The 27,834-nt window shown below is 43.1% G+C and overlaps 2 protein-coding genes across 2 annotated transcripts in view; both read left to right on the forward strand.

The window, feature by feature from the left end:
- MOCOS (molybdenum cofactor sulfurase) overlaps window positions 1-27,834 on the forward strand; it is a 752,911-nt gene that overhangs the window by 380,260 nt on the left and 344,817 nt on the right. The window lies entirely within an intron of this gene.
- On the forward strand, window positions 17,130-18,942 carry LOC143998271 (uncharacterized). Its single transcript, XM_077493942.1, has 2 exons — window positions 17,130-17,838; window positions 18,118-18,942. The coding sequence occupies exons 1-2, from the start codon at window positions 17,377-17,379 to the stop codon at window positions 18,640-18,642; spliced, it is 987 nt and encodes a 328-aa protein (XP_077350068.1). The 5' UTR covers window positions 17,130-17,376; the 3' UTR covers window positions 18,643-18,942.

Raw genomic sequence — 27,834 nt, forward strand, 5'->3', positions numbered from 1 at the left:
GGGAAAATCCTTTTCCTCCTCACCTAAAACTCCCAAGAGTTCCTCAAAAAGCGTTCTTAGAAAAATAATTCTCCCAATGGCCACATAAAAAATATAAAAAGAATGGTCTCATTGCGCAGACTTCATGATAAGTCAATAACTCTTTAATAAATAAAATTTTAAACTCACATTTCAGATGAGGTAAAAACAGCATCAAATAGTATTTAGCAGCATTCAACAATGAGGATAGAAACCACTCCCGTGCTCCTTCTAGTGTCACAAGTCTCTCATTCGCCCGACGTTTCGTCACAAACGTGCGTCTTTAGGGGCATGACCGTGACAATAGAGTGAGAGCTATATATAAGAATCTTAGAAGAAAGTAATCAATAAAAAAGGTTAACCTTTTACAGGTGTAGTCATCAAGCTGTGAAGGAGACCGCCATTTCAAAGTGTGTATGCCCGCCATGATTAGCGTGCGTTCCAACACATAAAAAATAAAACAAACCAAATGCAAAACGTCCGGTCCGCCATGCGTTCCAATACCCGGAACTTCCGGTTCGCCATGCGTTCCAGCGGCCGGAAGCAACTTAAAACACGGAGAGCAATAGATTTTACATCCCCCTGATATTCCAATACCTACAAATCATCCACCAGAATATAGACACTATCTCTAAATAAGTGTTCCACTCAAAAAAGCTTTAATACTGAGACATCCGCCCGAAATAGCTGTACAGTCTCCACGGAAGTGACGTATGTTCCCCTTGTGTGGGCCTTCCGGTCTAGTCCTGCGTTCCAACGACCGGAACTTCTGTCCAGACCACCAGCCGAGAACTTCCGGTCGGTCATGGACCTCCAATGCAGGGCAAAATGCAAGCCCCAAACCAACCAATCCATCAATAGACAATCCCCAGATCCCTCCCCCCCCCCGGAGACAACACAAACAAGAGGGGAAGGTCTGGAACATCTAACACACCAGACCCTCAGCAGTGCGGACTTCCCACTATGGACATCACACACAAAACACACACCAGCTTCAATGCGTGCAGGGAACCAAAACACAACAGTCCTCAACCCCAACGCATAAGATGAACAGTTGTGGAAAAAATATACTATTGATGGAACGCACCTGCGTTCCAATAATACACACTACATACAAATAATACACACTAACATGGAGCACACATGGCAATACAGATTGAGCATTACCACAATGCATACGGTGCCTTGCAAAAGTATTCACCCCCCCTTGGCTTTTTACCTATTTTGTTACATTACAGCTTTTAGTTCAGTGTTTTTTTTTTTTTTTATCTGAATTATATGTGATGAATCAGAATACAAATTGGTGAAGTAAAGTTAGAAAAATATATACATACAACAATTTTTCAGAAATAAAAAACTGATTGGCATGTGCAAGTATTCACCCCCTTTGTTATGAAGCCCATAAAAAGCTCCGGTGCAACCAATTACCTTCAGAAGTCACATAATTTGTGAAATGATGTCCACCTGTGTGCAACCTAAGTGTCACATGATCTTTCATCACATATACACCCCATTTTAAAGGGCCCAGAGGCTGCAACACCTAAGCAAGAGACACCACTAACCAAACACTGCAATGAAGACCAAGGAACTCTCCAAACAAGTAAGGGACAATGTTGTTGAGAATTACAAATTAGGGTTAGGTTATAAAAAAAAAATCCAAATCTTTGATGATCCCTAGGAGCACCATCAAATCTATCAAAACCAAATGGAAAGAACATGGCACAACAGCAAACCTGCCAAGAGACGGGGCGTGTCCGGATGTGAGTGGCAGCAGACATGTCTGAGAGGAGCTCCAGGTATCCTACACACAATCCTTTGCCATCCACAAGTCTATCAACCCAAAACAACACAGCCAACCTGCTATTCTGCTCCTCTCTGTCCCCTCCCGAGCCCTAAGTGGATATTGAGCAGAGATTCTGCCGTGGGAAGCCGTGCATTGCTCAGACCTGCAGCCGCCATCATCTTGTGGACTTGTGCCCGGCCGGAGCGAGCTGATCCCAGCGACTGCCATCCTCCCAAGGAATTGTGCTCCATCCTCCCTCCTGCCTACCCCTCCGCCTGCCTGCCGTGGTCTGATAACCTCCGGGGCCGCTGGGAACGCTTGCAGCGGCCTCGGCCTAGTGCGGCCCAGTGGAGCTTGCCAGACGCCGCTGTTTCCTGAGCAGCTGCCTCGCTGAAGTGCGTCGCGGCAGGCCCCAAATTAAGAGCGAGGATCTGGTGGCCCCTACCTGCCTCATCATCCATCCTTCTCCCTGCAGTAGCCTAGTGTGCTGACCAGTGGAGACTGCTGTATGGGGCAGTGTAGGTGCACAGGAGCCTGGTGTCTCTGCCATCATTCTGCCTGGGTCCCTCCCTGCTTTTTGCCTTCCCTGATCAAACTCCCAGATATCCATCCTTATTGAACTGCCACTGCTTGGGGGATTGCTGTGGGTAGGGCCGCTGTGGGTGATCGCTGTCTGTCTGCCTGGACTGTGCTCTCCCTAGCTAAATACCCGCTGCTCCCCTGGGCTAACCATGGCTGCCTGCTGGTCATTGCTGTCGGCACAGGTTGCTCTTCTGTCGGGGTCCCCCCCTTTGGTGACTCTTCAGGTGTCCACCTCTTCCAAAAAGGGGAAGAGGAACTCCAGGGCCACTGGGATTGGCTCATCACCCCGGCAGCCACAACTCTCTTCAGACCCCAGTCAGTCAGACCCCATACTGATTGACTCCGGACCTTATTATCCGAATTGGAGATGGGTCCCGGGAGGCTCCAGTGACAGAGGGGTTAGCCACACTGTTGCAAGATAGCACAGCCAAGATCCTCGCCGTGATCGAGCAGAGTAGGACCTCACTGCTTGTGTGCTTTGACCATCTTGCTGAGGAGTGCAACTTTATCAGGAATGACCTCGACAATATAAGAGGGAGAATGACTGAAACTGAGACCAGAGTATCCGCCACTGAAGATCTTACCGCCACACATGCCTCCTCCATTGCTGAGTTGCAGCGCACGGTACAGTCCCTTTCGCAAAATCAGATGACACCAAAAAACCGACTTAGGAGCAACGTCAGAGTCCTGGGGCTTCCTGAGAAAGAGGAAGGAGACCACCCGGCTGAATTCGCGGAGGAGTTCTTTAAAAATCTCCTGGGCCTTACTGAGGTCCCTCCTACCTACGTGGTTGAAAGGGCCCATCGGGTGCCCTCCGGCCGCGCCATCCTGGGGAACCTCCCCAGACCTTTTCTGGTCCACTTCCTTAATTATGGGACAGGGACAAGATTCTCTCTGAAGCCCACAATCCCACTCTCAATTATGGTAACACCTCCATTCATCTTTTCTCTGACTTTTCAGCCGAGTAGCAGCAGAAGAGAAAAACCTTCAACGATGTTTGTAGACGACTCAGGGATAAGAACATAAAATATGGCATGCTTTACCCCAGCCGTCTGCGTGTCCAACATGCTGGAGCAATCTGGTTCTTTGATAACCCAACGGATGCTGACGACTGGCTGACCACCTTGCATTGATGACCTATCCCCATAAAGATATCTGATGCATGGATTTCCCCCATCCTTGCCTGTTATATCCGCTAAAACTTCCTGTAAGTACCAGAGCCACCTCAAAAGTACCTAGACAAGTGAACCACATTGAACCCCCATGATTGGGTTGGTTCACAAAAGTCAGCGACCTGGTGCTCTCCATCTACCTAGAGGAAATATCATCAGGTCTTCTTGCCGTGAGTGGATTCAAGTCCCCCTCAATCTAAACTCACCTCAGAGAAACTCGGTATATCAAGGAGGGTTGTTACTAACTTGCCCCTGCATGCCCTCCCGGAGAACTTCCATTAGTTCTCACGCACAGCATTGACCTGTTGCAGAGTAAAAAAAAATTAAGGTCGAGCCGCAGCTCTGCGGAGGACTGTAGTGTGGCCTAGTTCTTAGGTTACCGCTTCACAACGTTGTGTTCAGTTTTGGCTATAGACCGGTTCCCGACCCATCCCCAGTGTTTTTGGGGGGTACCGGTAGGAAAACCACCCAGTGCTTGGGAAGTTGTATTGTTTTCTATGGTTCCTATATGTTATGTGCGGTTGGCCTTGCTCTAAAAACACTCAGCAGGTGGGACACAGATGGGACTCATTCACCCTGAAGTTAGCAATTCTCCCCTGGGATCATGGCGTCACGTGATCAGGGAACAATGTCAGTGATATCCTGGAATGTCAGAGGCCTCAACTCTAAGTTTAAAAGGGCACTGATGTTCCAGTATGTCAAGACGCACAACCCGCAGATACTGATCCTACAGGAGATTGATGGGTGGCAAGCTGATGGCTTTGAAAAAACCCTGGGTTCAGAAAACTTTTCATGCCATGTATTCCTCATATGCCGGGGGGGGGGGTCTCAATACTGATAAATAAATCCTATCTGTGTACAGTTGAGGCTGTCCATACAGACCCCCGTGGCAAATTTGTAATTGTGGTATTGACGGCCTGGCAACAAAGGTATATTATAGTAGGAGTTTACATCCCACCACCTTTCAAACTGGAAGTGTTGTACACTATTTTGGAGAGGATTACCCCATACTGTCCAACTAAATTGTTAATCCTAGAAGACTTCAACAACACCCTCTCCCCTGATCTTGACAGGCCCACACCATCAAAGCCCTCTAAGGGGGACCTGCTGGGGTGGACACACTTGGCAGGGGTTACTGAGGTGTGGAGGTGGTTACATCCACAGACTAAAGCTTACTCATGTTTTTCTACCTCATAAAAAACCTCCTTCAGAATTGATTATGCATTTGCAAATCAACCTATGTTAACTGACATAGTGGAGGCAACATACCTACCTAGTGGGCTTTCTGATCACTCCCCCCTCAAGATCACTATGCGGACCCAAGAAAAACACAGTGGCTCCATGTGGTGCCTCGGGGCCCATTAGATCTCCCATGACGAGATAGCGGGGCAGACCCCACAAATATTGCGTAAATATTGGGAATATAACGTGGGGTCATCCTCTCCTCCCACAGTCTGGGACGCCTTCAAGGCGTTCACTAGAGGACACTATATGTCAGCAATTAAGGCAGTGAAGGTAAATCAACAAGCCAATACAACGCGGTTGGAGGGGGAGATTGAGGAGGTGTCAGCCACGTACGGTTCTGAGTCTGACCCCTCGGTCTCCAACTTCGAGCGGCTACAGTACAGTCCACTAAAAGTGATCTCCAACTCCACCTCACTAAGGTCACAGGTTTAGAGTTATTCCACACCAAACAAAGATTCTTTGAGCAGGGTGATAGTAATGGTGGACTACTAGCAATGATGTCTAATCACAACACCCATATGACTCTGATCCCCGAATTGGTTTCTCCTACTGGGGAATCTATCACATCCCAGGAGGGTACCCTGGGGGAGTTTCAGACCTTCTATCAGACTCTATACAGTACCACTCTCCCTCGGAATATGACTCCTGGCAGAATGGCGCCTCTCCTGGACCCCCTGGCCTTGGGGTGGCTCTCAGACGAGGAGAGGTCCCATCTGGTCAGGCCTATCACTGCAGAGGAAGTACATGCTAATATTAACTCATTGGCAACTGGGAGGACCCGTTAAATTCTACCGGTCTCGCGCGGATCTCCTGGCCCCCCTGTTGGCAGACCTGTATACTCAGTGTCTGCAGGAGGGAGTGCTCCCACCCTCCATGGCAGACGCACATATTATTCTAATCCTTAACCCCAATAAAGATCAATTCTCAACATTGATTTCAAAATTTTATCTAAATGAATTACTGTTAGACTCAACCCACTTCTGCCCTCCATTATAGACACAGACCAGACTGGGTTCATGGCCCAGAAATCGACAGATATCAACCTCCGCAGACCATTCACCAACCTGCATGCCATACATGACAATTGTGGGCACTAGAATGGTTGCCTCATTCGATATCGAAAAGGCATTCGATTCGATCGAATGGCCATTTCTCTGGGAAACTCTGCGGAGGATGGGATTTCCGTTGGTTTTTATTGCGTGGCTGCAAACCTTATACAAATCCCCAAAGGCGGCCATCAGACTGGGGGGTGACGTCTCTCCTCCCTTCCCACTGTCCAGGGGTACCAGGCAGGGCTGTCCTCTCTCTCCAGCATTGTTTGCAATAGCTATGGAACCGGTGGCAGAGGCATTGCGAGTCTCGCCCCACATAAAAGGACTAAAAATAGCGTGGCTGGAGGAGAGGGTAGCTCTGTACGCAGATGACCTCCTACTCTTTATGTACGACGCAGACTCCTCCCTTAGAGGAGCGCTGCAAGTATTGACTGAATTCTCCAAAATAACAGAATTACGGGTGAACTGGACAAAATCCCAGTTATTAGCTATTGACCCTAAGGCAAAAAGACTAGCCCCGCCAGATCTCCAACTGCAATGGGTAGACAAAATGGTGTACCTGGGGGTGCATGTCTCGAGAGACTCATCCAGCTTTATCCCCCTTAACCTAGAACCAGTGGTCCAAGGAGTCAAGGCCAAACTAAAAGCCTGGGAGAACCTTCCTCTATCCTTATTAAACCGAATTAACTTAATTAAAATGAAAATCATACCTAAATTTACCTACCTATTCCGTAATTCCCCACAATGAATACCTTCCTCATTGTTTACGAAACTGAACCGCATGTTCTCCTCCTTCCTCTGGGGCTCAAACCCCCCTAGATTTAAAATGTCCACACTGATGCGTCCGGTGTCACGGGGTAGTTTGGCGTTTCCGGACTGCCAGAAATACTTTCTGCCAGCTCAGCTGGTCACGGCAGTTTGGTGGCTAGTGCCGGACGCGTCCAACCCTGTGGAAGTTCTGGAGGCTGCTGCGGTCCGTTCTGTGGAGGCCCTAACACATTTACTCCTTTGGGGTCCCAAAGCTCCATATGACTTGACCACCTCCATGCATACGACTCTGAGGGCCTGGAGGGTGGGACTGGGACTTGAGAAGTTCCCACAGAATGCAATCTCCCCACATGCCCCCCTATGGAACAACCCTACCTTACCCCGTCTCTACTCACTACTAGACCCCAAAATATGGGCCAAATGTGGTATTAAACTCATATCTGACCTCACCACCAGCACTGCCATACACCCCTTCAATCACCTGGTATCCCACAATAATGTGGTGGAAATAGATATAGCCCCAACCCCACATATATGCCTTCTAGGCTTAGTAGAAGAATTAGCCCCCAGGATAGAGGAGAGGACTCAGGACTCTGATAGGACTATGCCAGGAAAATGATCACTCTCTGCTGGAAAAAACATGCCCGCCGTCAATATTGCTATGGAAAACACGCAGGTGGATGCGATTTGCTGCAGTGGGTGATTTGTATTTTTTTTTTATTCTTCTTCTTTTTTTTTGTATTATAATATCTGATACAGGTTTATTTGATTTCTATTATTGTTCCTTGGGTCCCGACTGCATGATTTGACACTCAGATATTTGAATTGAGCAGTAGCCAATCCAGCACTAAGCTGTTTGTTTGTTCTTTTTTGTGGACATGCTACAGCTGTATGTCAATAATGATGGAAGCAGCCCAATTGCCAGTTGGCACTGACCCCTGCGTGGGTCTAGTCCCGAAGCTGTGGCAGGTTTACTGTTACCTGTTAATTGTCTGTTTGTATGTCTTATACCCAATAAAAAGATTTAAAAAAAAAAACTGCCAAGAGACGGCGGCACACAAAAACTCACGGACCGGGCAAGGAGGGCATTAATCAGAGAGGCAGCACAGAGACCTAAGGTAACCCTGGAAAAGCTACTGAGTTCCACAGCAGAGACTGGAGTATCTGTACATAGGACAACAATAAGCCGTACACTCCATAGAGTTGGGCTTTATGGCAGAGTGGCCAGAAGAAAGCTATTACTTTCAGCAAAAATCAAAATGGCATGTTTTGAGTTTGAGAAAAGGCATGTGGGAGACTCCCAAAATGTATGGAGGAAGGTGCTCTGGTCTGATGAGACTAAAATTTTATTTTTTGGCCATCAAAGAAAATGCTATGTCTAGCGCAAACCCAACACATCACATCACCCAAAGAACACAATCATGCTGTGGGGATGTTTTTCAGCAGTCGGGACTGGGAAACTGGTCAGAGCTGAGGGAAAGATGGATGTTGCTAAATACAGAGATATTCTTGAGCAAAACCTGTACCACTCTGTGTTTTATCTGAGGCTAGGACATAGATTCACCTTCCAGCAGGACAATGACCCCAAACACACTGCTAAAGCAACACTTGAGTGGTTTTAACGGGAAACATGTAAATGTGTGGGAATGGCCTAGTCAAAGCCCAGACCTCAATCCAATAGAAATACTGTAGTCAGACTTAAAGACTGCTGTTCACAAGTGCAAACCATCCAACTTGAAGGAGCTGGAGCAGTTTTGCAAGGAGGAATGGGCAAAGATCCCAGTGGTAAGATGTGGCAAGCTTATAGAGACTTATCCAAAGTGACTTGGCGCTGTGATAGCCTCAAAAGGTGGCTCTACAAAGTATTGACTTTAGGGGGGTGAATAGTTATGCACATTGAATTTTTCTGTTATTTTTTTCTTATTTGTTGTTTGCTTCACAATAAAAAAAAAAATCTTCAAAGTTGTGAGTATGTTCTGTAAATTAAATGATGCACATCCTCAAACATTCCATGTTAATTCCAGGTTGTGAGGCAACAAAACACAAAAAATGCCAAGGGGGTGAATACTTTTGCAAGGCACTGTAGGTGTGACACCAATCTCTAGATTATGCAGTTGCTTATTTACAGTTTTTGTATCTTCAGTATTTACCATTTTGCAAAAAAGCAGTTTTAATATGTACAATTATTATTTATTAATCAAACACAGTTTTATAATTTATATTTAGTAGGAATTTTGTAAGGTTTGTTGTGTTTGTGTGTCCTAGTGATGGTTTTAGTGTATTTTTATTGAAATAATGTTTTGATAAACATTTGCGCAATTATAACAGGACTTACAACGTCAGTTACACCATCTTTTTTATATTATTTGTCCCATGCTTTTGGAAAAAGTATAGTTGGGGGTCTACTATAAAATCCTGAAAGAGGAAAATGGTAACCTCACGACGTGCAGCACAAGTTACTTATTTACAGTTTTGCAAAAAGGCAAAATTTGCAAATATGTGTAATTTATTATCACAAAGCAGTTTTATCTTTTACATTAAGTAGGAATTTAGCAAGTTCTGTTGTGTTTGCGTGCACTAATAAAAATTTGAGTGTGTTTTTATCCAAAATGTGGTTTAATAAACAATTGCACAACTACAAAATCAGTAGCACCATTTTTTTATTCTATAATTTGTGTGCTTTTGGAAACTGTATGGTTAAAGTGTCATTTACAAACTCTGTAAGCTGTAAGGAAAAGATGAAAACATTTCAAAAATGGTCTGAGGTTAAAAGTGGAGTGCCGGTTCTCGCAGTAAAAGGTTTAAAGCATATATATGCAAAACCAAAACCTTTTTTTTTCTTTATTTTGAATAAAATTGGAAATGGTTAAAATTCTTGCAAGGTTTTATTTCCCATTGGGAAGAATTCCATTGGCTTACTGTCCTGTCGACACCGGTCATATTCCAAACTCATCTCTAGCCAAATCCTTTTTTTTTATTATTCCAATGAGCTACAGGTCAGGTTGTTTATGTGAGCTGCAGGGTGGGAATGAGCTGACCCATAGCAAATTGGAGTAAAATTGGGTTCAAAGTTCAGCTGGAGATATGTTTGAAGGATGCCCAAGCTCAGCTTTAATCAGGAAATGTAAGTGAATCTCACCAAAGTGAGGGAAATTGCCTCTTAGACAGTTTTCACTGAATTAGGGGGTCCCACTAAAAGAGCTCTTTATCGCTGAACCAATGACCAGCTCAATTTTTACTTTTTACTGTTTTTGGAGTAATGGTCACCATGACAAATAAAAGAGTGCATCTTCTTTCTGGCATCATAGACAAAGTTTAAAAAGCTAATTATGTTCTGACCTTTGACCACTCTATCCAAAACGTAAAAAAAAAATTAGGGTTACTTCAATTTAAATTGAAAGGTCGTTTTTTGCTGGAGCTGCTTTTGGCTTTTAGTGTCACTTGCTTGTCTGTTCCACTAGGTTCCTTACCACTAATTAACGACAAGTGCATTCTTTAACACAGGAAGCCTAAGCCAGAGAGCATGTATGTAAGGAATAGAAGACAACATTTTTGTAAATATTTTATTATATCTCTTTATGTGACAACACTGAAGAAATGAAGAAATTAGTGAGTGTCTATACTGCTGGCAACAAAAGTGAGTACACCCCTAATTGAAAATTTCCAAACTGGACCCAATTAGCCATTTTTCCTCCCCAGTGTCATGTGACTCATTAGTGTTACAAGGTCTCAGGTGTGAATGGGGATCAGGTGTGTTAAATTTGGTGTTATCGCTCTCACTGTCTCATACTGGGCACTGGAAGTTCAACACGGCACCTCACCTCACTGCAAATAACTCTCTGAGGATCTGAAAAAAAGAATTGTTGCTCTACATAAAAATGGCCTAAGCTATAAGAAGATTGCAAAGACCCTAAAACGGAGCTGCAGCACGGTGGCCAAGACCATACAGCCATTTAACAGGACAGGTTCCACTCAGAACAGGCCTTGCCATGGTCAACCAAAGTAGTTGAGTGCACGTGCTCAGCGTCATATCCAGAGGTTGTCTTTGGGAAATAGCTCATGAATGCTTCCAGCATTGTTGCAGAGGTTGAAGGGGTGGGGGATCAGCCTGTCAGTGCTCAGACCATATGGCGCACACTGCATCAAATTAGTCTGTATGGCTGTTGTCACAGAAGGAAGACCCTTCTAAAGATGATGCACAAGAAAGCCAGCAAACAGTTTGCTGAAGACAAGCAGACTAAGGACATGGATTACTGGAACCATGTCTTGTGATCTGATGAGATCATGGAGGCGTGAAAGAGGATTCCAGTGACAACCTGTGAAGCTCTGGTGAACGTCATGCCCAAGAGGGTTAAGGCAGTGCTGGGAAATAATGGTGGCCACACAAAAATATTGAAACTTTGGGCCCAATTTGGACATTTTCACTTAGAGGTGTACTCACTTTCGTTGCCAGCGCTTTAGACATTAATGGCTGTGTGTTGTTATTTTGAGGGGACAACAAATTTACAGTTATACAAGCTGTATACTCACTTCTTTACATTGTAGCAAAGTGTAATTTCTTTAGTGTTGTCACATGAAAAGATAATATAAAATATTTACAAAAATGTGAATGCAATTCTTTCAGATTCAAACCAATAACATAGATAGAGAAATGTCAGTTTGAAAGTTTTTTTGGAACACTGATGAATTACAAAGGTCTATTTTTTAAAAGCTTTAAAATGAGTTTATAACAGTGTCTTTTAATTTCACTTATACTTTTCAGCTCTTTTTAAAATTATTCTTCACTATGACAAACCATAAAATACACATTTGTAAGGCTTGTGGTCAATGATTAAAGGCTAGTCGTGTGAAGAAAAAAAAGGTTCAAATAGCAAAGTTCATCATAAGAGCCCTCATTTATTCTTGTGTTTGAATCATTATATCAATAGAAAATTGCATAGCTCTAGTGCCCCGTACACACGAGCGGACTTAATTCCGAAGGAGTTCCCAACGGAGTTCCGCCGGAGTTCCGCCGGAGTTCCGACAGAGTTCCGACGCAACGGACTTGCCTACACACGATCACACTAAAGTCCGCCCGTCTGGTCCGCTGTGACGTACACCAGGTCCGACGAGACTATAAAACGGAAGTTCAATAGCAAGTGCGCCACCCTTTGGGCTCCTTCTGCTAATTTCGTGTTTATCTCGTGTTAGTAGAAGTTTGGTGAGAGACGATTCGCGGTTTTCAGACTCGTATTTTCCAGAACGTTTTTCACTGCTTTTCAGTTTGTGCTTGTGAGGTTTGTATCTGTTTTTTAGTGCGTGTAGTCAGTTCGTGTCTGTATTTTGCAGTGCGATCTAACTGCGCTCGCTGACTTTCAGGTCGCTCTTCACAGGCCTTGCTGTTCTTCAGTGACGTCTGTTAAGTTCGCTCTGACAATCCGACCGTTTTGAAGCCATGTTGCGTGTACGTACTCGTCGTCGAGTTCGTGCTTTGCTTGCGCTTGGTGTTGTAGTTCATTCTGCAACCCAAGAGCAGTCCTTGGACGGGGTGTTGAGGAGTTCATGGACGAAGAATTGGTTGCTCCAGCGTGACCAGTTCTCGCACATGCCTTTGCTTCGTGAGATCCGGGAGAATAATCCTGATGATTTCAGGAATTATCTCCGGATGACGGACCCCGTTTTTCACCGTCTGCTGGCTTTGCTGACCCCTTATATCAGCAGGCAGGATACCTGCATGCGGCAAGCCATCACTCCGGAGCAGAGGCTCGTCGCCACGTTGCGCTACTTGGCGACAGGGAGAAGCCTTCAGGACTTGAAGTTCTCGACAGGCATCTCCCCCCAGGCTCTGGGGATCATTATCCCAGAGACCTGTTCTGCCATTATACAGGTCCTGCAGGAGGACTATATTAAGGTAAGATTTCGCAGTTAACATCACATTTTATTGTCTTTAATGTTTGCTAATGCCTTGTATTTCTTTCCTCAATCTCTAATTACCATGATTGCAATATGCTGTGAATGTCCCCTTTGTCCTCATGCATGCTGCAATCTTTTAATGCTCCTTTTTTCTTTTTCATGCATATTTGCCTTCATTAAACCTCACCAACATGCTATGGTAGGCCCATATCCACCTAGTCTAGTCACTTAAAATGTCTTTTGTCAGCTCCATTCTATTGCTTTATCCTAAAACCAAACATTTTAAAGCTTATTCCAAATGGTCTGTGTCCCCTTAACTGAATCCCCCCCCCCCCCCTTAATTTAATAGTATCCCAAATGGTCTGTGTGTCCTTTAACTGGATCCCCCCCACACACACACTTAATATAATTCCAACGAGTCTGTGTGTCCTTAAATTAATGTTGAATTATATCTTGTATTTTTAACACACTTCAACCCTGGAATGATTTTCCCCCCCTTCCTGACCTTCATCACTTTTTTGGGTGATTTGGCAGTGCGTTGTTTGAATTGACAATTGTGCGTCCTTGTAACATGGCTCCTCCTAGTAAATTATCTTCATTTTATTAGCACAAAGCGATTTTGTATTTGGTTGTCTTTGATCACCTCTGCTTTTTTAGTTTTGGTGATTAACCACCAACAAACACAAAATGCATTTTTCTAAATATGCTTTTTTTTCTCTCTTTTCGCTCTAAAGAAAGATAGTCACTAAAATATCTCACCATGATTTTTGGGGACCTCATTTGATGCTGATACGTAGTCTTTTAGTACACAAAAATGTGTTAAAATGAAACTCAATTTAAGTGTTTCTTGTTTTTTTTTTTTTTCAAGTTCTATCGTTTAGTAAATATGGTCTATTTTGCTGGCATTTTTAAAATGTTGCCATTTTTGAAAATAGTAATGGCGTTGATAACGTTTTTTTTTTTTGTTGGTTTTTTTTTTTTTTTCTGGTGACTGCCACATTATGGCGGACACATTGGCCAATTTCCATACATTTTTGTGACCATTGTCATTAATACAGTGATCAATGCTGTCAAAAATTGTCTTGATTACTGTAAAAATGTCACATGCAGTGAAGGTGTTTTATTAAGCACAAGGGGGCCAAGGAATGGTTTAAAGTGTGTTCTGGGTGAGTGTTTTTCTTAACTGTCTGGGGGATGGGCTAGCAGTGACATGACCCTGATCACTGCTCCCAATGACAGGGAGCAGACGATCGGTGTCATGTGACTAGGCAGAAGCGTGAAATAAAGTTTGTGTTGTAATGTACAATGTTTAATGTGCCAAAGTACTTATTTTGTTTTTTTTCTGCTTTTTGCCTCCCCAGTTTCCTTCATCGCCACAGGAATGGCAGACTGTGGCATCCCATTTTGCCACCCGGTGGGACTTTCCTAACTGCGGTGGTGCCATAGATGGGAAGCACGTCCACATTGTGCCACCACCCCATTCGGGGTCATACTTTTTTAATTACAAGGGGTTTCACAGTATTGTGTTAATGGCGGTGGTGTCGGCACAGTATGAATTTCTCTATGTGGACGTGGGGAAGAATGGCCGCATGTCGGATGGAGGAGTCTTCGCCGAGACGGAGTTCTACCGCCGTCTACAGACAGGTGGCCTGGGCTTGCCACCTGATTCGGAGAATGTGGAGGAACTACCCTTTGTATTCATTGCGGATGAGGCTTTTGCTCTGCACAACCACATAATGCGGCCATTCCCCCAAAGAGCCCTCACCCCGGAGAGGAGGGTTTACAACTACCGGCTGGCCAGAGCAAGAAGAGTGGTGGAAAATGCTTTTGGCATAATGGCCAGCCGGTTCCGTGTATTTCTGACGGATATCAACCTAGCGGAATACAAACTGAACCATGTCATCCTTACGTGCTGCATTTTGCACAACTTTTTGCACAAAAATTCAACGACATATTTCTCAGGAATAATGCCGGAGGCTGGAGTTGGGCCAGAATCTATGACAGGCCTGGATACTGGCCGTACTGGCTTGGCCCCCCAAAGTGCACGGGAAGTGCGTGAGAGATATGTCACTTATTTTAATGGTAGGGGGGCCATTGCAATGCCCCCCAATATTTAATTTTAAAAAAGAGGAAAATAATAAAATAACCTCAAATCTGAAATGTGTTTTCTTGCTTGCTTTTGGTTTGTGCTGTCTCCTATGTTATCCTAGTGTACTTGTAGTGCCAAGTGTATTTTCATTAAATTCAATAAGGCCCATTGTCACTGTATACACAAAATCCCTTTTCCCAAACTGGTATTAAGCATTGAAAGAATACGCCACACATTCTTGATTCTTCAAAATTTTAATTTGGCCACATTCACATGTGCCATTGAATATTTAGTGATGTAAAATTTTTGGGGGGTTTATTTAACTTTCTTTGCCAAACATTTTTTGGTTTCCTTTTTTTTCAATTTTTTAAATATTTTTTTTATTTTTTTGGTGGTTTTTATTTTTCTAGTAAAAATATGAAAAATGTATAAAACAACAATCAGCCACAATCGTAAAAATTGGTGAAGTAAAACAATCTTTGCTTTAAAACAAGGGAAATGAAGAACATGATCGATATTCTGGAGAAACGGATTATATTCTCCCCAAAATATCGATCATGTTCTTCATTTCCAGCTGCATATTGTCAATCTGAGTCTTCATGAGATCCAGGCTAGTTCGCATGTCATCTAGTTCCCCATTCCAGCCCATTATCTGGCCAATCAGCCTTTGTGCGCTGTCACTGGAAAATGGGGCCCTTTCCACAAACAGAACATCACCTACAATAGATGTGAAAAATTGGGTCAAAAATTAGGCAGTCATACATGGATTTCAACAAGCTGGGGTGTCAGACACTCACCTGGTGGGGTGCCCAGCTCCCCTACTTCCTCCACCTCTCCTTCCTCAACCTCTCCTTCCTCGACATCCTCGGGGGGGGCACTGGTGCTTGGAAATGTGTCGCTTTCCACAACCACAACATCACCTAAAATAGATGTAAAAACATGTGTTTGGAAATATGCAGGTATACATCGATTACCTGAAGCTGTGGTGTCAGACACTCACCTGGTGGGGTGCCCATCTCCTCTCCTTCTTCCACCTCTCCTTCCTCCACATGCACATCCACGGGGGGGATGGGGCTAACCTCACATTCCTCCTGGCAAGGATGGCGGTCCCTGGGATCTTGCTTTGTGAGGCTTTTCTCCCCTATGAGAAATTAACAAACCAAAAGGTATACTTTAGCACACAGATATTTAAGGCCAGAACTAGGAAGATGAAACCTTGATTAGAAGTGTTGTACAATTGTCGGTTTATGAAGAGATGCAAAATGTGAAGACATGAGAAATCAATTCACTTTGCCAAAAAAGCTAATAAGTAGGTTTTTGTGCCAAGGTTCACACATGCCCAACCCCCCCCAAGTATACCAGGGAACCCTGTGTGGCGTGTGGTTTACCCTAATAAATGTTCTCTGGTGTCCCACACCTTTGCTCATGAGTGCAGATGTGTTTTTACCCAGCTGCCAAGTGTCCTCTCCTTCAATTACACTGAATGTTCTTTTCTAGTCATTGTATTTTGAAACACATCTAAACCACAATGTCCTAATCATTTGTTGTGTCCTAAAAATTACACACCCAAAAAATGCTGTTCAAACCCTGTATCATAAACGAGGTTTGCCACGAACAATTTACGAGGGTTTGTTAAAACGATACGATTCTTTACTGTAACCAACATGAAAGCAGCAATTTTTTACATTGTACAAAGGTAAAGCATATGGATCTGTATGCAATAATCATAAAATAGGAACACACGACAAGTACTTACTTTTTTTCAGAACTTTCTTGATCCTTCTGTATTGATCCGGCTCCCTTAATTTCAGGTCGGACCACCGTTTCCTCAATTGGTCTTTTGACCGTCGTACCCCAAAACGTTTATGCAGGGTCTTTACTACTTTGGCCATGATTCTGGCCTTGCGCAAGTTCGGATGGGTGTATGGTCCATGCTTGCCATCATAATCCCTACTTCGCAAGATTCCCACCATCTCCACCATTTCTTGAAATGCCATATTTGAGGCCTTAAATCTCCTCTTTCCGGATCGGGACGTTTGTGGCTCCGGGGATTCCAGACTACTGGAGTCGTTCATATGAAGCACCTGTTGTGTTTCCGCCATGTTTCTCCTACTGCGCACCGTTGAGAAAAGGGGGCGGGAAATATTCTTGTAAAAGAACGTCATGGGCGGGCAACGCAGGCGTAGTTCTACGCGGACGCACTGGGTCTTACGCCAAAATCACACGTCGTACGTACGTTAATAAGTGCGCAGAAAGGGCGGGAAACCATGAACTTGACTAAAAGAACGTCAGGGGCGGGCAACGCAGGCGTAGTTCTACGCGGACGCACTGGGTCTTACGCCAAAATGCACATGTCGTACGGACGTTAAGTGCGCAGAAAGGGCGGGAAACCATGAACTTGACTAAAAGAACGTCAGGGGCGGGCAACGCAGGCGTAGTTCTACGCGGACGCACTGGGTCTTACGCCAAAATGCACATGTCGTACGGACGTTAAGTGCGCAGAAAGGGCGGGAAACCATGAACTTGACTAAAAGAACGTCAGGGGCGGGCAACGCAGGCGTAGTTCTACGCGGACGCACTGTATATAACGACAAAAATCACATGTCGTATGTTCGTTTGCGAAAATAGGAACAGAAGTTGGGAGCAAGAAAAACGAAGGTAAGTTTAAACCATTTCCCCAAATAAGTGGCAGATCCTGGAGTCTATCTTGGGCTAAGATTAGGAGAGTCTGAGCTAACATTATGTTTTTTGGCTTGTGTATTGTCTTGCAGAAAAATGAATCAAAAATTCCGGGATCCAGAATTTTTAAGTCTCTTTATAGACAAGTATAAAGAAATGTCTAATCTGTGGCATACCAAGAACAAGGATTATTTTAATAAACAAGTAAGGAGGGCAACACTGGAGAGATTTGTGACATTTGTGCAGCCTTGGATCCCAGAGGCAGACGTGGACTTTGTGGATAAGAAAATTCAAATATTGCAAAATATGTTCCGAAAGGAAAAGAGGAAAATACAACAATCCAAAACATCAGGAGCAGCACCAGGTGATGTGTATGTTCCCAGGCTGTGGTACTTTGAAAAGCTACGGTTCCTGGACGACCGATATAAACCCAGGGAGTCGCTTTCTACTCTTCCCTCCACCCTTCCCTCCACCCTTCCCTGCAGCATTCCCTCCACCTCAGCAGAGGCTGATGAGCCTTCCATCCTGGAGGAAGCGGATGCACCCAGCTGGAGCCAGGTATTTTTTTATCAAAAATAGTGAGATTCAGAATATTAATGATGTTAACTAGATGTTATTCGAATTTGTACGCTATTATTGATGTTAAAAAATAGTTAAAATTTGGACATATCAATTTACAGTAGTGGCCACAAATGTTTGTCACCAGCAGAAACAAGAAATAGTGGTGTCATAATGATACTCTTTTATATGTATTAACCGAATTTTGAAGTCAGGAGCTGAAAAATGTTTAGGATTGATGAACAAAAAACTAAAACAATGTCCCTTTTTTATACACAGGAGGAGCTCAGCCAGGAGGAAGGTGAGGAAAGTGGCAGGCAGGAGGAGGCTATGCCCACTCTCAGCCAGGAGGAGTCCATGCCCTCTGTCAGGCAGGAGGTGGCCGGGCCTAGTAGAAGGATGACGACTTCTCAAGTGCCTCCCCTCCGTCTTCCATCCAAAAGGGCCAAAAAAAATACACAGGCACAGGAGGAATCCCTGCGACTCATTAGAGAGGCGACTAATGTTTTAAACAGCCCCCCTGACGCAGAAGAGGCCTACGGCTGCTACATTGCCAGCCGGCTCCAGCAACTAGAGATGGGCCAACGTCTCCACTGCGAAAGGCTGATTTTCCTGTCCTTACAGAAGGGGTTCAGTGGAGATTTATCAGCCAACAGTACTATTGTGGAGCAAATTCCTCCTGTTCCTCCTCCTCCTCCTCCTCCTGCCACGAGTCCACCATCGGAGACACAGCCTCCCAGGAAGGCTACAGGGAAGTCTGCAGGGAAGGGTGCAGTGAAGGGTGGAGCGAAGAGAAGAAGGTGATGACCTGGCTTCACTCTGGTCCGACCAACCACAGCCTGGGGACATATATACCATCTGATGCTGCTCTTGATGTCTGGGATTCTGGGACCATATTTGATTTTGTAAAATTTGAATTTTCTTGTCCACATAGTTTCACGTTTGCCCTGGGGCCAAAAGGCTACAGAAATGTCACAATTTTCTCCAGTGTTGCCTTCATTTTTTTGTTTGTAGAACCAGAATAAATGGATATTTTTGTTTGAAAATATAATTGCCTATGTGTTTTTTGGTCAAATACCTTTCTATAAAAGACAATGTGAAATTAACAAGGGACACTAACCTCCTTGAGGTTATAAACAAAATAAAAATGTTATTGTGGTAACTTGTCACCAGAATAAAAATAAAAAGGTTATTGTGGTAATGAAAAAAAAAAAAAAAAAATAACGTTTTTGGTTTTAACTTGACGGAACAATTAAATATGGAGATCACAATAAAAAATAAATGGTCAAGAATTGTACCAAAAATATGTAGGCCAAAAATTAGTCACCAACATTTTTTCATTTTTTTTTATTTTTTTTTGGAGTAATTTTTTGATCAATATTTTTGGGTGAAATCATTAACATTTTTATTCTTGTGATCTCCATATTTAATTATTCGGTCAAGTTAACAACTTTTTTTTTTGGGGGGGTTTTAATTGACAGAATAATTAAATATGGAGATCACAAGAAAAACATGGTAAAGAATTGTACCAAAAATATGGAGTAAAAAAAATTAGTAAAAAAAAAAAAAAAAAAAAAAAAAAATTCAGATGGGGCTTTAAAATAAAAACAAGATCATTCATGAGATGAGGAGAAATAAAACAGAAATGTGTTTGGTGAGAACTCTGTGAGTGAATATGAGCAGCAAAGCAACTTCGTTCTTCTAGCATTATAAATCAAAAGGCTTCGTTCTTCTAGCATTATAAAGAAGATGCGCTATACATTTAAACGAGCACAGAATTTGCAGCATGACGAATGTGCTACTTCCAATACGAACTGGAGTTTTACAAGACCGAGCACTTCCGTCTCGTACTTGCTTCAGAGCATGCGTCGTTTTAGGACTGTCGGAACAGCATACAGACGAGCGGACTTCTACATCGGACCTGGGTCCGGCGGAGTTCCGTCGGGAAAATTTGAAGCATGCTTCATTTCTAAAGTCCGTCAGACTTTTGCGAAGCTAAAGTCCGTTGCAGCCCACACACGAGCGGATAGTCCGCCGGACTCAGTCCGTCGGAGTTTGGATGTCGAAAAGTCCGCTCGTGTGTACGGGGCATTGCAGATACTACAGGAACGTTATTCTATTTTGGCAATACAGATTTTAATTCTAAATGCTGCAACTGCATATGCGTATTAAAAACAAAAATACAAAAAACAAAGTAAATACTAGAAAAATATACTGCTCATTATAGACTATTTGCTGCAAACCTTGGCATATGTGGGCATAGTTAATTAGGTTCACTCCCCCCATTTTAGACCAAAGGAAGAAAATACAAAACTCTCACGGAATCAATCTGTTGCCAGTTTTGCTACATGTGAGGAAAGCATTCCTTCACGACCTGAGGGCAATCTGATTAATTATTGTATCTCCCTGTATTATCTTTTATGAACTGGCGCTCTGAAGATCATAAGTTGTAAAAAAATATTTTATAACATCAGCATTGTAATAGCAATGCAAGCAATAGTTATTTTTGAGACTCCAATATAAACAAAAAATTCATGTTGTGAGTGCTGAGTATCAGTATAACATTCTAGATTCTCTGCATTCTTTGTGGCCTTGTCAGGTCTGGGCTCAGCCCTTCCTTCTCTGAGCTGGTCGCTCAGCTGTCGGCTAATTGACAGCTCTTATCTCTCCACAGTGACTCACCTGTTAATGATATCCGGCTCGTCAGCCCTGCCTACTTAAGCCTTTCAGGCTGGGTTCACACTGCAGCGATGCGGGAACGCTGCGAATCAGCTGCGGGTTCCCTCATCGCATGCCTCCTGGCGGCAGTTCACAATGCCCTATGCGAACTGCTGGGAGTGTCATTGAAACGTTAATGACCCCCAGATTAGTTCGCATATCGCAGTGCAATCTGAAAACTCGGACAGGAATTGGATCGCATGGTGTGAACACCCATGCGATACGATTCTGCTGCGGACCAAAAAAAGGGTCCTGTGCGAGTTTGGGCCAGATGCGATGCGAATTCAGCCATACTATCTGTATGGCTGAACTCGCATCGCACAGAAATCGGATGTGATTTGCACTGCAGTGCGGTGCGAATCACATCCGATCTCATCACCGCTGCAGTGTGAACCCAGCCTCAGCCCAGATGATCTTGGCCTTCACCTTGGTCACATCTCTGTTAAAGACTTGCTTGGCTGACATTCCTTCTGGCTCCACATCCTGCTTCCTGTTCTACTACGTTCATCTCTGGCTCCCTGACGTTTTGGCTATCCATTCCGGTTCCTGAATGTTGGCTATGTTTTGTCTATGTTTACTCTGTTTACCTTTTTTATTATTATTAAACAAGTGAGATTTAACTGTACTTCTGTCTCAGTCTGATTCATGGGTTCTGACAGTAGGCAAAGGCCATGAATTTAGAAGAGGCAGTCAATCCACTTGTTAGTAATATTTTTTTCCAGATTGGATGAGCAGGAACACTGCATGGATCAGTTTGCCATGGCATTACAAACACTGCTGAGTCGCACGGCTCACCTGGAATCTCCCATTGTGGCTACTCCAGCACAACCTGTGTTGTAGGCCTTCCCTGCTGCTGCTCCACGCCTCAAATATTACTTCTATAAGAGGTATGTCTGGTTCCGCTCCGCTTCCCCAACGATTTGGGGGCGAATCCGTCCTTCTGAACCAGGTTGAGATATACTTTGAGATGTTGCCCCAGGTGTTTACCACAGATAGAAGCAAAGTATGTTTCATTATATCTTTGCTTTCTGGCCTGGGCAAACCCTCTATGGGAAACACAAAAACCTGTTGTTTTTAATTACCCTGAGTTTGTGGCTTCTTTTAAAAGGGTATTTGACGTTAATGCATGCTCCGTTTCTGCTGCCAAGTGCTTCATGTCCATCAGAGTACAAGAACTGTTGCCGATTGCACCATTGAATTCCATACTCTGGCAGCGGAAGTTGCGTGGAACAATGAGGCCCTCGTGGCTGCTTTTTCTCATGGTCTCTTGGATACCATCAACGATGAGATAGCAGCCCGATATATACCCACTGAGCTGGAGAAGTTGATCACGTTTTCATCCTCATTGACTCTAGACTCAGAGAAAGACTCTCTTTTAAGGCAAAAGCCTCCTGTACATTTTTCTCCAAGCTTTGCAGACAAAGCTGCCTCCCTCACCTCCCATGCCTTCTGGTACCGAGTCAGTCAGTGAAGATGAATCCATGCACTTGGGCTTCACGCATCTTAGGAGGGAGAGATTGTGCCTTTATTGTGGCCAGGCAGGTCACTTTTTGAAGTCTACCCACCCAGGGAACGCCCGAACCTTGAGGTCCTGTCATGGACAGACCTTAGGTGGCATTGATTCATCCCCAGTTATTCTGAAGGAAAAGCCTAAGCCACTGGTTTTGGTTACCCTTTCTTGGGCTGAGTCGTCCGTCGAGATACAGGCTCTAATCAGCTCTGTGGCTGCAGGCCTGTTCATTGATGCTGCCTTTGTATCGAAGCACTCGATTACGCTGCAACTGCATGAAACTCCACCTGCCATTGAGGCTCTTGACGGGAGACCTGTACAGCCTGCCCATGTGACTCATCAGACTGTTCCCTTGTCCATGGCCATAGGGGCTCTTCACCATAAGATGATCCAATTTACAGTTATTTCCTCACCTAAGTTTCCGCTGGTTACTGGTTATCCTTGGTTACAGAGGCACAACCCCTCTTTTGATTGGCTCCATGCTGAGTTTCTCTCCTGGTCGCCACAATGCAGTAAGACATGCTTCCAGAAGGCAGCCGAGGTTCTGTGCACCTCTTCACTCTCCTCCCTGCTGGAGGAGTACCCCGATTTTAGTGATGTCTTTGACAAAGGTCAAGCCGGTAGTTTGCCTCCACACCAGTTGTATGATTATGCAATTGACCTTAAACCTGGTGCCATACCCCCTCATGGCCGGGTTTACCCTGTTGGTCTTGGAGGATAAGGCCATGGAAGAGTATGTCGCAGATGCACTTTCTCAAGGTTTCATCTGCAAATCCTCATCTCCTACTGGTGCTGGTTTCTTCTTTGTGAAGAAAAAGAGTGATAAACTGAGACTTGTATTGATTATAGAGGTCTCAATCGTTTCACGATAAAGAATGCCTATCCAATTCTGTTGATTACGCAGCTATTTGACCACCTCAAGGGAGCAACGGTTTTCATGAAGCTTGATTTGAGAGGGGCATATAATCTCGTGAGGTTTAAGGAGGGCGACGAGTGGAAAACTGCATTTAATATCAGAACAGGCCATTATGAGGTCCTCTTAATGCCTTTTGGCCTTTGTAACGCCCCGGCAGTTTTCCAGGAATTTATTAGCGACGTCCTCCGAGATTTGCTGCAGTTATGTGTGGTGGTTTATCTCGACGTTATCCTCATATTTTCCAAGTCCCAGGAGAGCCACCACACAAATGTCTGTCGTGTGCTTCAGAAACTAAGACAGAACAATCTCTATTGTAAATTGGAGAAGTGTGAATTCCATCGTGAACAGGTTCAATTCCTGGGCTATAGCGCCTGTAAAGCGCCTCCAGTATGAAAGCAGTCTAAGATATAAAAGATCTTGCACTTCCTCAAAACCACCACCCCCAAAACTAATTAAAAAGAAGAAAGAAAAGAGAAAAAAAAACACACAACAAACAAGCTCAATACTGTACTTTTAGCAGCATAAACAGAATTATGCACATTCATTAACTAGCTTCAAAAACATTTCTACAGGATATATGATGCTACATTTAGCAAAACAGTTAGCAATTGGGTTTTAAGGGCCCTAAGGGAGCTTACAATCTAAAATTTGTCTAATCCTTAGAGTGTACACAGCTTTACATTCACATTTTTATTTGCAAGACTATAGAAACATACTTAACAGTTGTTATTCTTACAAAGCATTCCAACATAATATTAAAAAAGCCATATGTTCAAAATATAACACCTGCCACCACCCCACAAATTCACACACATACATTGGTGACCATGTTCTGCTGGAAGCTACATTTCTGTGTACTGATCTGATCTGTGTTCTGATTAAGCAATGAGATCAAAGAGTAGAAGGTCAGCACATGCTCCCAAACCATGTTTGCATGATCACACAGGAACAATACACACACAACATTGACAGCATGGCCACATAAACCCACTTTTGATTGAAAAAATGCACAAGAATTTCAGCAAACAAAAAGCTCTAGTTAGGCATTTGTCAATAGGCACAATATCATTCCTTCTCCCCCACAAATCACAGCAAAAAACCTGGCCTTCTCAGGCCAAATGAACCCCCTACTGCAGCCCTTTATATAAGGTAGGTTGTATTGTTAGCACACTGACACATGCCCAATAGAAGTATGCGCCCACCAGTTTCTTTCAATCTATCTGTTCATGTATGTCTAAAGTGATTGCACCTGATGGGCAGGTACACATAATACTATTTGCAACTGTGTTAGCCCTTGGCTATGTGCATCAAATCTCCAACTACAGGTCAAAGATGGAAGTCCATTTGCATGCACATAAATAAAGCAACTGTTTTTCTAAGCATATGCACCTGTGCAGTGTAAACCCTACAATTTTAAATGTTCAAATCCCTGCGCATGATTAGTGCTAACAAACATTAACATCAGTTCCTGGCTGCAATGAGCTTCCACTCTAGAGTCCAAAACTAACTTTCTTGCATTATAGACTATTTTGACAGGAGACAAATAAAATGCCTGTATGTCTTTGGATTGTAGTGAGAAACCCACATAGGGAGAGCATATCAACTTTGACACAAGCATTAGGATATTGGGGAAATGAGCAACCCTAGTGCTGCTGCACAGAATTGCTACCCACTTAGCCAGCAGGGAGCTGAACACATGTTCTCTGCATCCCTGTGGTGTGAACCAACCCTAAGTCCATAGCCATGCTCAGTGTCACAAGCAATATACAATATGCTGGCCTAAGTATTGGGACGCCTGCCTTTAAACCCACATGAACTGTAATGGCATCCCTGTCTTAGTCCGTAGGGTTCAAAATTAATTTGGCCCACCCTTTGCAGCTATAACACCTTCAACTCTTCTGGGAAGGCTGTCCACAAGGTTTAGGAGTGTGTCTATGGAATGTTTGACCATTCTTTCAAGTGCATTTGTGAGGTGAGTGTAGAACAGTGGTATTACCCTCAAATTTTTGGGAATTACATTTTGATTTCTGATGTTGGTACACATATCAAATTGTTTGGGCTCATATTATGATTATTTGGAAATAATAAAAAGCACAAAAAATTGTGACTCATTTTAAATTTACATCAGCAATGGTATTATTTGTGGTTTGTAAAGACACCTGTGTCAGTTTGGGTAAATATTGTTGTTAGATGAGAGTAATGCTGCGTGCACACAATCGGATTATCTGGTGCACAATCCGCCCATGTGTGGGCTCCACCGGACTTTTTCTTCCCAAAAGTCCGGTGGACTTAGAAAGAAGTTTTGACTCAAAATTGTCCACCGCCCCTTATGATGTCACAGTCCCGGATTTGCACAGTTTAAGGATTGCAGATACAGATTAGTAACTTATGTTGCACATGCACAGTTTTTATTACTTTTTATTTACTGCACAGGTGGAAGTGTGAACACTGTTTAGTTCAAGCAGCAATAGTTGTGATCGTCATTTATTGTACTCAAATTAGACCCATGGAGTAATTTATATAATTAATTATAGGAAGTAAATCGTTGATCCCTTTTCCTGTCATTTCCGTTTTACTCACTCCCAACCCTACACTGATATTGCAAAAGGGGTGTAAGCTAGTTGCAATATCTATTTAAAGGGAAAGAAAAAGTCATGATAACTGCACTGAATAGACTACCTGGAAAGAAATCATCCTATCCATCTTCCAAAAAAAGCCTGAGCGAAACTGTCCTTTATTAATGTTTCAAAGGTGTCTAGAATTGTCTTTTGTGATTGTGGTCTCACTAAACATCAATATTTTGCGCCTTACACATATGCACACTTTTTGTATGGGTTTAACATAGATGTCTTGTGATAGGCTTTATTTATTCCGCAAATGGTTTATTATCAGTCTTTCATTTTCCAACAAAATATTACTAATGTATGGAAAATATAAACCTGAAGTTTAACTGGCCATGCCCTCAAAATATGTCACTTGACCACTAAATTTTAATTTCCTTTAGCCTTGAGAGCAAAAACATGATTCCATAAAGCTTTTACTGAGACCGTTAGGAGAAAAAATATTGTTGAAATCGACCTGTCTTCTACTGAAACAGCTATAGGAACCTGAATGCATTTCACTAATGTTCAGAGGAGAATATCCATTTATTGCATTAAATGTGATGACTCAGAGGAAGAAAATTAATAATAGCATAGTTAATGGAAGCTCTGGCCAGATTCCCAACAGTTACCTAAAATTACTGAGGCGATTGCATGCTATTGATTTAATATATTGATTTAGTAGTTAGAATTCAGGAAACTTGGGTCAGGTCGTGAACATGCAGCATGGAATGCAAACATAATATCAAGAACAACTTCATGATGAGAAATTGTCTAAATCTCCTCTATTACATTCTATGCAAGGGAATAAAAAAGCTGTGCCTTAGTTTACTGATTTATTATTTACATCATCTTCTTCTGTTTTGCTCAAAGTTTGGATGTATGCCATGTAATGTTCTTTGCAGTGTGGTAAACCTATTAAACATGAGTAAAAATCTTCATATTCATAAATTAAATTGTTACTTAAGACCTGTCTTTAAATCATTGTTTATCAGCTTCAAAAATATATATTTTCATGATGAAATTCAATGTTTTACATTTTTTCAATAGCTCTTAAAATGTATGTGTAGCCAAAGCATTTTTTTAATTTTGGGTAAAGCATTAGATGTTTTTTTTTTTTTTTTTTGTTTTTTTTTTCATGGTCTGTGTCCCTCTCAATAGTGTCAGTTAGAGTCACCCTCTCAATTTCTCCTAGCAATGCTACAGAAAGTGATGGAAAAATAAAAATGTTTGAGTTGTCAACAGAGGGGACACCTATACCAAAGACAAATGCATAAGAGTGGAATTTCCCTAACATTGTTAATTTCCTCTTTTGTTTCCAGGAACTAAAGTTAAAGCAAATATTTTTAATGATATAGAAGCAACAAAGAGTTATAACAGGGTAACCCCACCCTCTGCTCCATCACCTAGTCTTATACTTAACCTGCAATTCACTGACCGGTTTCCCACCCTGATTTTATGTCTCCCTTTGCTGGCTACCGAGTGACAGATGAATCAACAAATGCAGATACAGTATGTGGAAAATTAAAGGCAATCGGCACAGTCACTATTAATACAAAATACCATAAACTATCTGTGATATACTGTACAAACCTAATGTACATAAATCACAAATAAATCAACGTGCTCACAAATCTGTGAATTATTAGTTGCTGCCCAGCACCATAAGGCGTTTTCACTCCACCCCTCTAAGCCCTTGTACACACGGTCGGAGAATCCGTCGGAATGTGTCCTATCGGACCGTGTCGTCGGATAATCCGACTTCGTGTGGTATGCATCAGATTGATTCCGTTGGAATATCCATCGGACCCAATTTTCCAACATGTTGGAAATATTTCCCGACCAACTGGGCGGGTCGGACATACTCCGATCATGTGTAGAGAATTTTGATCGGACCAAGTGCCATGCATGCTCAGATCAAATTCCTACATCAAAGCTATTGGCTACTAGCCTGAATGTAGTCCCATCGTAACGAAATTACGTCATCATGTTCTGAAAGATCCGACGGGCAAAATCCGACGGATTTGGTTGTGGAAATCTCCGACCGTGTGTACAGGGGCTTAGATATGATACAAATAATGATGCAGCACACCTGAAACAGTGTCTCTTAAATAAATTAGTCCCAAATGATGAAACAAAAAAAGTCCTCAAATATGTATGTGTGGCAAACCACCAGTGAATTCCAGATATCAGTCTTAACGGATCACCCACGTGTCACATGCATAACACCCAGTGAACCATATGCGCTCACC

Source organism: Lithobates pipiens, unplaced genomic scaffold (genome assembly GCF_037356315.1).
Source record: "Lithobates pipiens isolate NorthernLeopardFrog02 unplaced genomic scaffold, aLitPip1_a1.2 Scaffold_19, whole genome shotgun sequence".
Classification (NCBI taxonomy): domain Eukaryota; kingdom Metazoa; phylum Chordata; class Amphibia; order Anura; family Ranidae; genus Lithobates; species Lithobates pipiens.

Coding starts and splice junctions, on each gene's coding strand:
- LOC143998271 (XM_077493942.1), top strand. CDS start 17,377: ATGAATCAAAAATTCCGGGATCCAGAATTTTTAAGTCTCTTTATAGAC. Junction 17,839..18,117: donor ATGCACCCAGCTGGAGCCAG/GTATTTTTTTAT, acceptor TTTTATACACAG/GAGGAGCTCAGCCAGGAGGA.